General features: G+C 51.9%; 3 protein-coding genes across 3 annotated transcripts; 2 read left to right on the top strand and 1 right to left on the bottom strand.

Annotated features, from left to right (window-relative positions):
• Positions 1 to 5,541: 5,541 nt before the first annotated feature.
• Positions 5,542 to 6,416, top strand: LOC136511397 (putative pectinesterase/pectinesterase inhibitor 45). The gene is made up of 3 exons (XM_066505467.1): positions 5,542 to 5,770; positions 5,883 to 6,253; positions 6,360 to 6,416. Exons 1-3 carry the CDS (start codon positions 5,542 to 5,544, stop codon positions 6,414 to 6,416), a joined length of 657 nt encoding a protein of 218 aa, XP_066361564.1.
• Positions 6,417 to 6,941: 525 nt separating this feature from the next.
• On the top strand, positions 6,942 to 10,787 carry LOC136512892 (ATP-dependent Clp protease proteolytic subunit-related protein 1, chloroplastic-like). The gene is made up of 9 exons (XM_066506901.1): positions 6,942 to 7,198; positions 8,157 to 8,272; positions 8,376 to 8,594; positions 8,692 to 8,796; positions 8,905 to 8,967; positions 9,727 to 9,838; positions 9,946 to 10,007; positions 10,121 to 10,303; positions 10,392 to 10,787. The coding sequence occupies exons 1-9, from the start codon at positions 6,994 to 6,996 to the stop codon at positions 10,491 to 10,493; spliced, it is 1,167 nt and encodes a 388-aa protein (XP_066362998.1). The 5' UTR covers positions 6,942 to 6,993; the 3' UTR covers positions 10,494 to 10,787.
• A 249-nt stretch (positions 10,788 to 11,036) lies between these two features.
• LOC136514376 (protein RESTRICTED TEV MOVEMENT 2-like) lies at positions 11,037 to 12,531 on the bottom strand. Its single transcript, XM_066508342.1, has 2 exons — positions 12,152 to 12,531; positions 11,037 to 12,049 (listed from the first exon to the last, which is right to left on the bottom strand). The coding sequence occupies exons 1-2, from the start codon at positions 12,282 to 12,284 to the stop codon at positions 11,133 to 11,135; spliced, it is 1,050 nt and encodes a 349-aa protein (XP_066364439.1). The 5' UTR covers positions 12,285 to 12,531; the 3' UTR covers positions 11,037 to 11,132.
• Positions 12,532 to 13,339: the final 808 nt, after the last annotated feature.

Here is a 13,339-nt window from a genome sequence, read left to right as displayed (position 1 = left end):
GTCTAACAAACAATCATCGTGACAAGACCTCTTTTTAAGAATTATTCTTTTGCATTAACATGGACTGCTTTACTGTGAAATAAAACTACTACTCTGGTAAGAGAACTAAGTTTATATAGAAGAAAGTTACTCGGTAAAACCACAACGATTCTAATCCCACTATTTGAATCCATGTTCCAGAAACAAAACAAAAAAAAAGTTATCTAGAAGTAATCACTCTGGTCAACCTTGCTTGCACGTCCCCTGCATTTAGCTAGGCCCTTGCTTGTCGTGAGCATCTTCCTCACCATTGTCGTTATCATCCGTGTGACTCTGATCAGCATCGGAACTGAGGAAACTCAGCCATACTGCAATCAACCTCTCTAGCGGACGAAGAGGCATATCCCGCGTGGACCGTGGCGCCGCGTCGCCAAGCTTATTGCCGGCCGCATCATCCACGACGGTCGCCGCGTTCCCCGCACAATCTCCCGCGGCAACCATGTCCTCGCCCTGTGTCGCCATGCCGCCATGACTGTTCTGTTGTGGCTGCTCAACGTCGACGACGACCTCTGGTTCTTGGGGCCCGGCAACCCGCACCTCCTCCGTCGCTGCCGCGCCACCAACACGGACTTGCCCTTGCCCTTGTCCTGCCTCGCCTCCACGGTGGTGCAGCAGCAACAGCCCGAGCGCGCCGTCCGGCTGGTCTTTCTCCCCAATTGACAGCTTTGGCGAGCGGAATGCCCAGAGCTCCATGTGGATGTCGTCGGCGTCGTCTCGCACTGCTGTCTGCTCATCGTCTGGTTCCTCGTCTGGCAAACTGCTCCGGCGTTTCTTTCGCTTCCCAGGTCGCTTTCGAGTCACGCCCCCGCCACCACCGACCAACAAGCCGTTGTTCTTCAGAAAAACTGTATAGTCGGGCCCTATGATCCTGTAGGCGGTGTTGCACGATAGATACTTGAGGTTGAGCTCGTACGCTCTGCCGTCGCAGTCGTACGCCTCCACAGCAAGCCCTTGAACCGTGCTCCTCTGCTTATTCCCCTGCTCATCGTCGTCCTTATCCGCGTCCTCCTTGCCGCCGTCGTCGTCAGTCATCTTGTGCTTGCCATTGTTGTTGCCGCAGCAGACCTTACTGTTGTTATCGTCCTCGCCTCCTTCCTTCTTCTCCTTCTTGCCCTTGCCCTTGTCTTTGCTGTCGTGCTTCTCGTCCTCTGTCTTCAGCGGCTCCGGCCGGTGCACCAGCGGCATCTCCGCCTCCGTGAATATGCTAGCGAAAGCGGCCCTCTTGCTTTCGCATTTGCACGACATGAGTAGACGATTCTGGCCCTTGCTCCTGTCGGACGGCGGCATGTGTTTCTCGTAGACAAGCACCGGGTCTGAGGCGTCGAGGCGGGCCAGGATGGTGCGGAGCGCGTCGGTGACATGAGCGTTGTTTGGGAAGAAATCGGTGGCCTTCTTCACCTTCGAGGCTCCAACGGAAGGTGACTCGCCGCCGTTGTTCTCCATGGCACCGCCCATGAGCTTTTCGATCGACGAAGATCGCCGCCGTTGTTCTCCGGGGCAATATATATAGGGAAGGTCTCGCCTAGCCTTCTCGGTGCGGACACGGACTGTGTCCAATACTCCAAGCGGAATCAGGCGTTATCGGTCGTGGAGTTTCCTCTCCAACCGGGACTAGTACGATCCAGCCTTGTGGGCTAGATTAGGCCCACTTAGAACAAGCGATCCTGGGCTGAGTGAATTCGCACAAAAAAAGCAAGGAAAATGATCTTATTTTTATATCTTTTAGGATTAAGTCCACTTTTGACCCCTCAACTATCATGCTGGTCTAATTTTGACCCCCAACTATAAAACCGTCTGGTTCAGGCACTGGAACTTTCAAAACTGTTCAGTTTTAGCACCTCGGCGCGATTGAGGCGGTTTACGCTGACGTGTGCCTGGTTTTGACCCGCCACGCTAACATTGACCGCCACGTGGCACGGCCACGCGGGTCAAAACAGGAGCCACGGCGGGCATGCAGCCTCCGCCCGAAGCACATGTGGGTGAGCAGCGAGAACACGACGGACTGGAGGCACTCCACGACAAGCACCATGCCCCCGTCGTCCTTGCTCCGGCGCCCGAGGTCAGAAACCAGGGCCGCCAGAGCCCGCCGTCGAGCCGGCGCGAAGCGACGGGCTGAGGACGCCGGAGGTGAGGTTCCGCCGCAGTGAGCGCCATAGCGGGCCGTACGGCGCGGAGCTGACGGTGCTTTGGCCGCTGTTAAGCACGCGGAAGGGCGCGGCGGCAAGCTGGCAAGCGCGGGCCCGCGCTGGACGAGCGCGCGGTGGATGATGCCCTGGCCGGACACGAAGACGGCGGGGCGCGGGGAGAGGAAGCGCAGCGCGAGGACGGGGCCGTGCCGGCGGTGCAGCTCCCGGATGGCCGGCTCGGGGCGGTTGCGTCCACGCACGAGCCAGAGGAGCGGGCCCACAATCGCGCAGTTGTACGGCACTGCTGCTTGATACTGCAATCCTAGGGGCGGTGCAGGGGAAGACGACAATGGCGCACACCAGTACGTGGCTTGAGGTGCCTATGGCCAGGTGGTGGCGCTGCGCAGGTGCCGCCTTGAGCAGTCCGAGCAGGATAGCGCTACCACGGCGGCACCCCACTAGGCACTCACTCGTCGCGCTCACGCAGGTGGCCTACGTGACGCGCCGCTGCACAGATATTAATTGGATGGAAAATTCATCAAGCTCAAGCCACCGCCATCCAATTACTCGTACTCACTGGTGCCTTAGGTCCCTATATAGCCATCGGACGAAACTGCAATGAGAATCATCCACTAGGGCACTCAGACGAAGCGTTGTCGTCATCGCCATCTGCCATGAACATCGAACTGAGCTTGGGCGATGCTGGAGCCGTCACTCTCGCCATCGTCATCCATGAGGTCGTGCAAACAGGTGGGAGCATAGCTCGCCATTCCCACGAATTCGGATGCGAGAGGGGGCGGCGTGGGCATCCTTCGGAGCTCCCGGGCGTATGCGTCTGTGGAAGACGCGAGGTCGTAGGGGAACTGGTCATACGGCGGTGGCGTTGGGGACAACGGGGTTCTGCCGGGTAATCGGCGGAAGATAAAGAATAGTAAGTAAATAACAGTGTATATATTACTCACAGCAGGGTTTGAGCAGAGAGTTTGCTCGGAAAGAAGCACGGATGCCGCGTCGTCGAAGCCATGTGTCCCGGAGTTGATGGAGGGCGTTCCTCCGATGGGTGCCGGGACCCGAGCCTCCTCGCGGAGATGTAGCACGCCGAGTCGGTCGGCGACGAAGTTCAGGCTTCCGAAGAGAAAGGCCTAGGACGGCTCGAAGACGGGTGGAACCCGCATCCTAGCGGGTGAGAGTGCGGGAAATTCTAGCGAACCGAAGCGAATCGTATCGCCCGAGCCCGCCACGGCGAGGGTGGTGGAAAAGTGGGCCATCCGATGACCAAAAAGTGTTGAACGTACAGCGTCCTCCCCACGGACGGTGCCAACTGTCGGTGCAGAAAGTGACCAACTAGTGAATATTTATAGTTTTGCTGTACGTTGTGATCGGAGGTGGCCTATCACTCAATGACACAAGATTTATACTGGTTCAAGCAACGTGCCCTACGTCCAGTCGGGGTTGGTCGGTGACTTTATTCCTGAGCCCAGGTGCTCGAAGTTTACAGTGGGGTTACAAACGAGAAGGAGGGAGAAGGGGTGTACAAGAGGTTCGGTCGGCTCCGGTCGGAAGGGCCGAGAGTGACAGGAACTTTGCTATGAGCTAAGTGTTCAAGCGGGTGCTTGAGATCCGAACCCGGCGGTTCTGTGGTTGTGAGCTATCGATCTAAGGGACTCTGATCCACTGGAATTGGTCTACTGGAATCCGTCTTTTTTGTTAGAGGAAGCGCACCCCCTTTTATAGATGAAGGGGACGGCTTTACAAGTGAGAGGGTGAGGGTACGTATGCTACCGAGCCTTGTTGCCCACGCCTTTCGAGCCTTGTTGCCCACACCGGCGGGTACAAGATAGTGGTTGGCGTCTATAACACTGTTGCTGTCACTATAGAATGTCGGATGCATACGGGAGGTCGTGCTGCCTTTTTCAGGGATGGTGGACGTCGGTACCTGCAAATACTGTTTGATGCCTAGAGGTATGTGAGGAGTCACGTTATGTTCACCCGGTACGGTAAATCCTGGTGCCCATACCGCTATCGATGTCCAGAGACACGCGGGGGGCCTTACCGTATGAGAGTTTTAGCGGCCCCTACAATACTGTAGAGGGAGATGTCGGCGCCTACAATACTGTTTGTGTCAGAGTGGCTGCAGAGTACTGTTCTGTGCAGGGTATGGTCCCTGGTTCAGTGGTTTTGATTTGTGAGCCTTGCCTTGTCTTTCTCCGCACGTCTTCTGGTTCCTACCGAGTGGGCGTCCCCAGTCGGATGGCTCTAGTCGGCTCTGAGTGCGCCGGTCGGAGAAGAGCGGTGAGCAGGGTTCTTGCGATCCCCCGGTCAGAGATGCGGGGTTAGAGCCGGAAGTAGTGTTTTGGGCCAGGCCTTCCGATCGGAGAGGCTGTCCAGTGGCGGCTGGAGTCAAAGCGAACGCTCCGGTCGGAGAGGTGGGCCGAAGCAGCCGACGAGAGGGCGTCGTTCCTCTTCGGCCAGTCCTTTCGGTCGGTGACTGGGCCGCCCTTCCGGTCTGTCGTTTTAGACTCTTGGGCCGAGCCTTGGCATGGAAGCCGGTCCCCGAGAGACCCTGGGTTTATGAACCCGACAGCATGCAACGGCGCGGCCACGGTGAACCGGGGCGGATGCGGCGAGCCGGCGTCGAGCCAGCCGTGTGGATGCGGCGAACCGGGGCGAAAGAAAGCGCGAAGGAATCGGATGCGGCGAGCCCCGGGCTCCCAGCCATCCTGGCGCGAGCGGAGGCCCCAGCGGCTGCGACGGCCCGGTGCAGGCGGGGTGCGGGCGCGGCTCCGGTCCAGGCCATCCCTTCGTGGGTGGGTGCCCCTGCGGGCGGCACATGGCTCACCACTGCGCCCATGCTGCCATGTTAGCCGCTCCCTACCTCTGCGCCGCGCTTAAGAAGGAGGCGAGCCTGCGCACGACTCCTTGCTCGACCTTCCGCCTCCCTCTCACCCGTGCTCGGTTTTCCAGCGTACGGCGAGAGTGGAGTCTTCCACATGGGCACCGTTGGCCAACAGCTCCAAATTCCTGTTTTGACCCGCGCGTTCGTCGGTCAATGCCAGCGTGGCGGGTTAAAACCAGGCACACGTCAGCACAAACCGCCTTAATCGCGCTGAGGTGCTAAAACTAAACAGTTTTGAAAGTTTCAGTACCTCGATCAGACGAGAAAATTGCATATTTGGGACTCCAATCGTCGCGCTTCGCCGTTTTGGGACTCCAAACGTTGACTTCGTAAAAACAGGCCTCCAACCATTGGACTCCTGATTTACATGACATTACATGTATTCGCTCTATTTTCTAATCTATATACGTGTATTTGATACCTGAGTTGACGACGTGGCCACGCCCGAGGGCCCCATGGATGGTGAAAACAGCTCCGACCATGTCGTCGTTGCCGCTCGACGACTTCGGTCCGCTCACCGAGCGCCGCCGCGCCGAGAATGCGCGGAAGCAGCGCAGACGCATCATGATCGCTGCCGGGACCGTCTCCATCATCAGCATACTCATCGTCATGGGCAGCGCCACGGTCATGTACAGCGGGAAGAAGTCGTCCAACGACGGTGGCGGTGGCCACAAGTCTTCTTCCAAGGGCTCGTCGTCGCCAGCCAAAGGCAAGTCCAGCGGCGGGTCGGACTCGGACTCGGAATCAGAATCGGAATCAGGACTCGAAGACGGATCTGAAGGCCGTGTCCAAGAGCATCAAGGCGATGTGTTCGCAGACAGACTACACGGACGCGTGCGAGAAGAGCCTTGGCAAGGCCACGAACGCCAGCTCGTCGTCGCCCAAGGACATCGTCCGCAGTGCCGTAGAGGTGATCGGCGACGCGATCAGCCAGGCGTTCGACCGCGCGGACCTGATCCTGAGCAACGACCCGCGTGTGAAGGCCGCCGTCGCCGACTGCAAGGAGGTGTTCGCGGACGCCAATGACGACCTCAACAGCACGCTCAAGGGCGTCGAGGACAAGGACGGCATCGCCAAGCAGAGCTACCAGCTGCGCATCTGGCTTAGCGCAGTGATCGCGAACATGGAGACGTGCGTTGAAGGGTTCCCCGACGATGAGTTCAAGGCCAAGGTGAAGGAGTCGTTCACTGACGTGAGTTCAAGGCCCAGGCGGTGGCACCCAGCATGCCTGCCTGCTTGCCCGATACAGCCACGTTACATGTCCAGCATCAGTACATAATAACGTGCAAACGAATAAGAGCGACGACAAATACATGGAACGTGCAAATGAAAAGAAGGGCAAACATGTCAGTTGATGTATCAAATACACGGAGGAATACTACAAAAGAGAGAAAATACACATAATGTCACGTAAATTAAGAGTTCAACGTTTGGAGGCCAATTTTTACAAAGTCAACGTTTGGAGTCCTAAAACTATGAAGCGTAGTGATTGGAGTCCAAAATATACCATTTTCTCGGATCAGATGGTTTTGTAGTTGGAGGTGAAAATTAGACCAACATGATAGTTGAGGGGTCAAAAGTGGACTTAATCCTGTCTTTTAATACCCAATTTACCCTTGTCCAGTTATCCATCCGATTCCAATCTCCGCAACCGCAGCAGAAGCAGAGGAGGGAGGAAAGATGGAGGGCCTCTTTGGCACGGGTTATGCCGACTTCGGCTTCATCTATTTTGCGTAAATCGAGGCACGTGAAGCCGTTTTTGTAAGTCAAGGTTAAAATGAACTGGAAGCCGAAAAAAACCAGTTTGTTCTGGCTTCATCGACTTTTGCTTCAACGATGAAACCGTTTTGGACTAGCCGTTCAAAGAGGCTGGAGTGAAGCGCAGCCCAGCCGCCCTCCCCTGGCCACTCCCGTCCACACGCCCCGCTTCCCATGGCGCTTGCGCTGCGCTGCCCCCCCGCCGCCACCTCCTCCCGGAGCCCCTTCCTGCCGTCGTCCTCCCCGGCCCCGCCGGGGAGGCTCCCGAGGAGGCCGCCCGCAAGTTGGAAGTGCCACGGCTACTACGGCGACGGCGGATTCCGCAAGAGCTACGACCACATCCCCAAGCAGTTCCGCGAGGAGAACCTCAAGGATGGATGTGAGTGCTCTGTCCTCCCCCATACTTGCTACCGCCTTCATCCCCAGACCCCAGGTTCCGCTACTTGCTAGGTGTAGCCGTGTAGGGTCTGTGTCTTGATACTCCTGCTTATGCAGTCAGTGAATAAGCAATATGCGGATGTGCCTATGATTCAGTCTGACTAGGGAGAGCAATTGCTTGCCGAGAGTGCTATACGGGATGTTTGCTTGAGGCAGCTACCGTATATATGTGCTACACCACTGTACCTAGCGCAACTTAATCAGGCCAGTCACAGCGTATTTAATCAGCAGAACATGTCATCCAAGGATAACAATGTACTGTTTCAGCCTATAGTTTACCATTACATGTTGGCTTGATGATACAATTGCACAGAGTTGTATACAGCCAAGCAAGATCACCAACGCTGCCCAACTAAGCCTTGCATGGTAGTGTCTGAAAGATTAGCTGCTTTCAACTGTGGGCATCTAGTTCAGCGAAATAGTAGTATCTACATGTTCATTTATCCACTGCAAAGTGTTAGACCTCAGAGATAATGTTGGCTTTGAATTGGAGATTTCCAGTTTAAAGCTTGCAATGGTCCACAAGGTTCCCTGATGTGCAATATGCTATCCTCACTTTAGATTTGGGCAAACCTTTGGCACAGGGTTGAATATTCCAGGTGGTAGTTTAACTTTTGGGCAAAGGACCAAATTTACTAGCTGGTTCATAACAAAATTATAATAGATATTTGCACCTTCTTTAAAAAAAATTACTATGCACCGGAGGACCTATTTTGAGAAAAAGTCCATCAAACTCTACATGTTTTACATGTTCATAATTTGTGTAGCGGCCACAACATTTTAGGTTTAGGTGGTGAGGGTTATTCCAATTTCTTGATCTGCTTCTGTATCTTGTCAATCAAATCTTCTGTGCCTGCTATTTGTTTTGCACCACTTTAAAGTATTATGTCCTCTGGCAGTGATGGATAATTACAAGAATGTTCCTCAATTCCTTTACGGATTAAGTTCTGCACAGATGGAAATGTTTATGAATGACGACAATCCTTATAATCGGCAATCCCAGAAAGTTACAGAGGTTAGTGATGTTATTTACAGCCCTTCCCATTTCTATTTTGTCAAGTTCATTCCATTACATCAATGTAATAGAGTTGAGATGGTATTTTCCCTGTGAACTTTAGGAAAGCGTATCTGCTGCTAGGAGTTACGATGAGTTTGGTATGTACACCTTGTCAGGCATGCATGAGGGACCTGCAAGTTACAGCATGGGTATGGGCATGGGGGGCAGCATGAGCATGAGCATGGGCAGAGGAGGGACAGGGTATAGAAGAATGAGAAGCTCTGCTCCAGATCTGCCATCATTGCTACTGGACTCTCGAATTATATTTCTTGGAATGCCTGTGAGAGATCAACTTTCTACCTCATTTCATTATCAGTAATATTTTGAAGGTTTGGTTCAACAAATGGTAACATTCAGTGCCATTATTATACTGGCAGATTGTTCCAGCAGTAACTGAGCTTATTGCTGCTCAATTTCTTTGGCTAGACTACGATGACCGCACAAAACCCATTTATCTGTATATAAACTCCACTGGAACTATGGTAAGTAGTTGTTTGAATGTTTGAAAAATAAGAAATCATGTCATCTTTCATATGTTTGCGGTGCATATTGCCACTATTTATATGACTACATCTTCTGTGCTGTAACAGGATGAGAATAATGAGCTTGTTGCATCTGAAACTGATGCTTATGCAATTGCTGATTTTATCAATGTAAGGCTGTATCTTCTATCTCTGTCTGATAATCCAGCATAATTTTATGCCATTGTTAATGATGTTATTATCATGCCTAGGACTCTTATCTATGTTTGAATGTAATCTCAAAGAGTTTCTGTGCATACTTGAGTGCATGCAGTGATCAGGACTGTGAATCCAGATTCCAGAGCAATTAAATATGTTGCGCACTTAAGGATCTTTTTTTTGGCCAAAGACTTGAAAGCAAGATGAATCGTTGCCTGCTGGAGATGATGTCTGTTGTTCAGAACTTTTAGGTTCTGTTACACATTTTCATTCTGTCGGCACTCGAACTAACATGAGAAATGAACCATTAAAACTGAGTCGACAAAAAGGATGAATAATCATGTGGGATGAAGTTAATGTACCAGATTCAATTAGTATGTGGGAAGGCAGCCTTAATTCAAATCATAAACAATTTGGGCTTAATTCCTTCTTATTTGATGTGGAGTGACAACTGAAAGGTGCTGGCAGAGTAGTAGTAGCTTATAAGTTATAACACACAGCAACATTATGCGTAAAGTCCTGCCCGTCAGTACAATGTTTTCAAGGGACCAAATGATAAATATTATATTTTAGTAGCACATTCCTCCCATTTTGATAACTATGCTGAAGAATCTTGGCACATGACATATGTTTTGTTAAGATTTTATTTGCTTTGAAGCAAACTGAAGCATGGATAAAAGAACTAAAACTGCCTACTCTGACTTTTGCATATTATTATTTTTGGTTTGGCAGCGAAGCAAATCCAAGGTTTACACAATCAATCTTAGCATGGCGTATGGTCAGGCTGCGATGCTTCTTTCCCTTGGTGTCAAGGGTAAAAGAGGAGTGCTGCCAAATTCAATCAGTATGTTACATTTCCTAAGTTTTGTTGCTTTTTTTTCATTCACTCATGGGTGCGTGCTTAACAGCATATATTATATATTGGTCCTAAATGTGCACTACTAATTGCAGCTAAATTACACCTGCCTAAGGTGCACAAATCTGGTGGAGCTGCCATCGATATGTGGATTAAGGTCGGATCCAACTCTTCTTTCCAATATCTCAAGATCCAACTCCCTTTTTTGCTTACGCCTCACGCCCATGCTATTGTGTACTAGTGCACTGAATATGTTATTTTTTTACTCAGGCAAAAGAGTTAGATACAAACACAGATTACTACCTCGAACTATTGTCTAAAGGAGTTAGTAAACCAAAGGAAGAGCTTGCTGAATTCCTTAAGGGCCCGAGGTACTTCAGAGCACAAGAGGCTATTGATTATGGACTTGCTGATACGATCTTGCACTCACTGGATGGTTCTTTCAAGCCAAAGGTATCTTGCTAATTGCTATCCCTCTTTCATCTCTGATCTCCATATGTAGCTCTCCAGTCTCCACTAATTATTTCTTCTTGTGGATTAGGATCTGACTGCGCAGCTGGCCAAAGCACAGGAGATGAGGCAATCAGGTAAGCGTGCAGCTGCTGGAGCTGGGAGATGGTCAACTCCAACCGCACCCAGATAGACTAGAAAGGTACACCAGGACGGTATATGCTCATCTGGATGATCGTGTGGTTCTGCTATACAAAGAAGCCAGCATTTGTATACTTGGATTGGGAAGAATCATCTCCATGGAGCTTGGAATTAGACGCACGCTGGATAGTGGAATGTTGTAAACTGTAGTGTCAGTTGTACGTGTATCATCTGTGTGCAATCTTTGTTATGCTCGGCCCGCAGCTATTGCATTCAGATAGATTAATTTCACCAGTGGAAACGATAGCCTGTATGAATCATCATATAACATATAGCATCCATGTCAGCAGATGTTGTGGACTAATGCTGATCGTTGGTCCATTCTTCAGGTGGTCAATGTGAAAGCCTGAAACACTGAATGGCCATGATCATCTTGGCTTGTTTCGTTTGGTGTACTGATGCATGAAATTCTCTCTTCACCGTATGTACAGTATCTGAATATTTTGGAACATGGGTCTTGACACAAGTATAAACATGAATTCTTATATTATACTAATTCAAGTTTTGCCTTAGCTTTGTCAATTCATCACCACTGTACATGTATAAACATGTTTACAAATTTCACTTTTGTTTGTGCATGTATATATGACAAGCTATATTACGTTGTCATAAATGTCTGGACGCATGGCTATTAGTTCCTGCTGGACCTGCAGAAGAGCCTGCTGGAGACGAAGACGCCAAGGGAGAAGGCGGCGACGGCGACGGCGATCACCTCCCTGTTCTTCTTCACCGTCTCCACGAGGCCCTCCGCCCACTCGGATCCCGCCAGCCCCTGCAGCTCCTCCGTCACGCGCTCCTTGAAGCCACGGCACGCCTTCCTCTGGCGCTCCGCCTCCTCTGCTGCAGCCGCCTCCGCAGCAGCCTTGGCCCGCTCTTCCTCGGCGCACCGATTCACCCTCTCCGCCAGGCTCTCCGGATCGACCGCCTTCCTCTCGGCATCAGCCTGCGGCGGCGGCGGCGCGGGCTTGGGCGTGGCGGCCTGCTCCTTCGTGTCGGTTGCCGCTGCCGGTGCTGGTGCAGCTGCAGCGGCGCCGGGTTTGGGCTTGCCTTCCTCCTTCCTCACGGCGGGTGGTGGTGGCGCCGCCGCCTTGTGCTGCTGCTCTGGCTCCGGTTTGCCGCTCTTGGCGTCCACCACCTGCTGCTCGGCAGCGGGCTTCTTGGTGGTAGCATCCTCGTCCTTGGCCTTGGGCTTGGGAATGGCGTCGTCCTTGGGCTTCTTGGCGTCCTCGTCTTCCTTTGCCTTGCGCTGGTCCTGCGGCGGCGTCGGCTTGGCGTCCCCGGCCGGTGGCGCCTTTGCCTGCTGCTTGGCCGCCGCCAGATCTTGGACATGCTGCTGCTGCGACGCAGGCAGGCGCTTGGGCACGGTGAGCGTGAGGACTCCGGCGTCGAAGCGTCCGGCAATGTCGTCGAGGTTGGAGGTGGAGGGCAGCTGGAAGACCTTGCTGAAGCGGGAGTGCCTGGGGTTGGCGGCGGCGTCGGAGCGCTGGCCGCGGACGGTGAGGCGGCCGGCGCCGTCGACTTGCACCCTGAAATCTTGTTTCCTGAAGCCTTTTTACAAGCAAGAAATTAAACACAAGAGTCATGCAATGGATGTGCATGCAGCTAAGGAACTGTGCAGCCATTACCATTAGCAGCATTAGCGTGTGGTACCTGAGAGGTGGATGCGGAGGATGAAGCTGGTGGCGTTCTCCTGCCACTCGTACCTCGGGTCGAACTCCTGATCAGCTACTGCTGCAGGCGGCTTGCAGCAGCCTCCTCCTTGCTTGCTGCCGGCGGTGGCCATGGAGTATTATTGGATTGTTATCAACTGGAAGAAGGATCAGACTAGCTAGTGTGATAGCAGATAGCTAACTGCTTGCTTGTGTCGTCTGTATATGCTGGATCGGATCGATCAGCTAATAGCTCTGGAACGCCGATGGATGGTGAGATGAGATGAGAGAGCTAGATCTATATATATCATACTGTATATAATAAAAATATAAGATAGATGACGGCCGGATTGTTCCAGACTTGGCTTGGGGGGCTCATCACTACTTAACATGCATTGCATTGGTGAAAACTTGTTTGGGATGGAATGGAATTCTCTCTGCGCCCGGTTATTGTTATTGCTGGAAATGGTGAGGCTTTGCAGCTAGGATAGGATGGAGGTCCAGTTCCAACTTCCAATTCCAAGGGATAGGAGCCAGAGGAGGAAGAGGAATCCTTTGGGCGGGCAGAAAGGTTAGGAATAATCCAGGAGAGGAATATTTACTCAATTTTCCTCCCTCCGAACAACGCCGGCTAACGTGAACAGATAGCTTAACTTTTTTTTTCCTTTTTGTGCAGAAGAACAGATAGCTTAACTGACAGGGAGGAGAAAGCAGATGGTGCACGCACGCACCAACGATGGTGGTCATTATTGGGCCGGGCCGACCCCGTAGATCTCGGGAGCCTCCTTCGTTGGGCCGTCCCTTGTGCTGAACTTTTTGCAGTTAGCCCATTCATCTCTGATCCTTTTGGTTCCCTAGAATGAGAAAAAAAAATTCACAATCTCCTGGATAATTGTTGGATAAATACATAAAATGCTACATGGGATTTTTTTTCCCCAAATCACATGTGCAGACACTCTCACCCCTATATAAATGCACGTACAACTCTGTTTATTGTTAATTTAATAAGGTTTAAATCAGAGTCACAAAGTTTCCTTGATGAGACCGAGGAACGGAGTTGTTTACACGACGGGGTTGAAAATGACCCGCGTACATGGGTTGGGGACGAGATTCCCCGGTCGAGGGTTGATGTTCTTATCTCTCTTTTTTTGTGACTATGGTTTCCTTTGCTTTGTTCAAGATACTCTGT

This window comes from Miscanthus floridulus, chromosome 16, assembly GCF_019320115.1.
Source record: "Miscanthus floridulus cultivar M001 chromosome 16, ASM1932011v1, whole genome shotgun sequence".
NCBI classification, from domain to species: domain Eukaryota; kingdom Viridiplantae; phylum Streptophyta; class Magnoliopsida; order Poales; family Poaceae; genus Miscanthus; species Miscanthus floridulus.
Note: the sequence above shows the minus strand (reverse complement) of the source record. Positions and strands in the feature narration are given on the sequence as shown.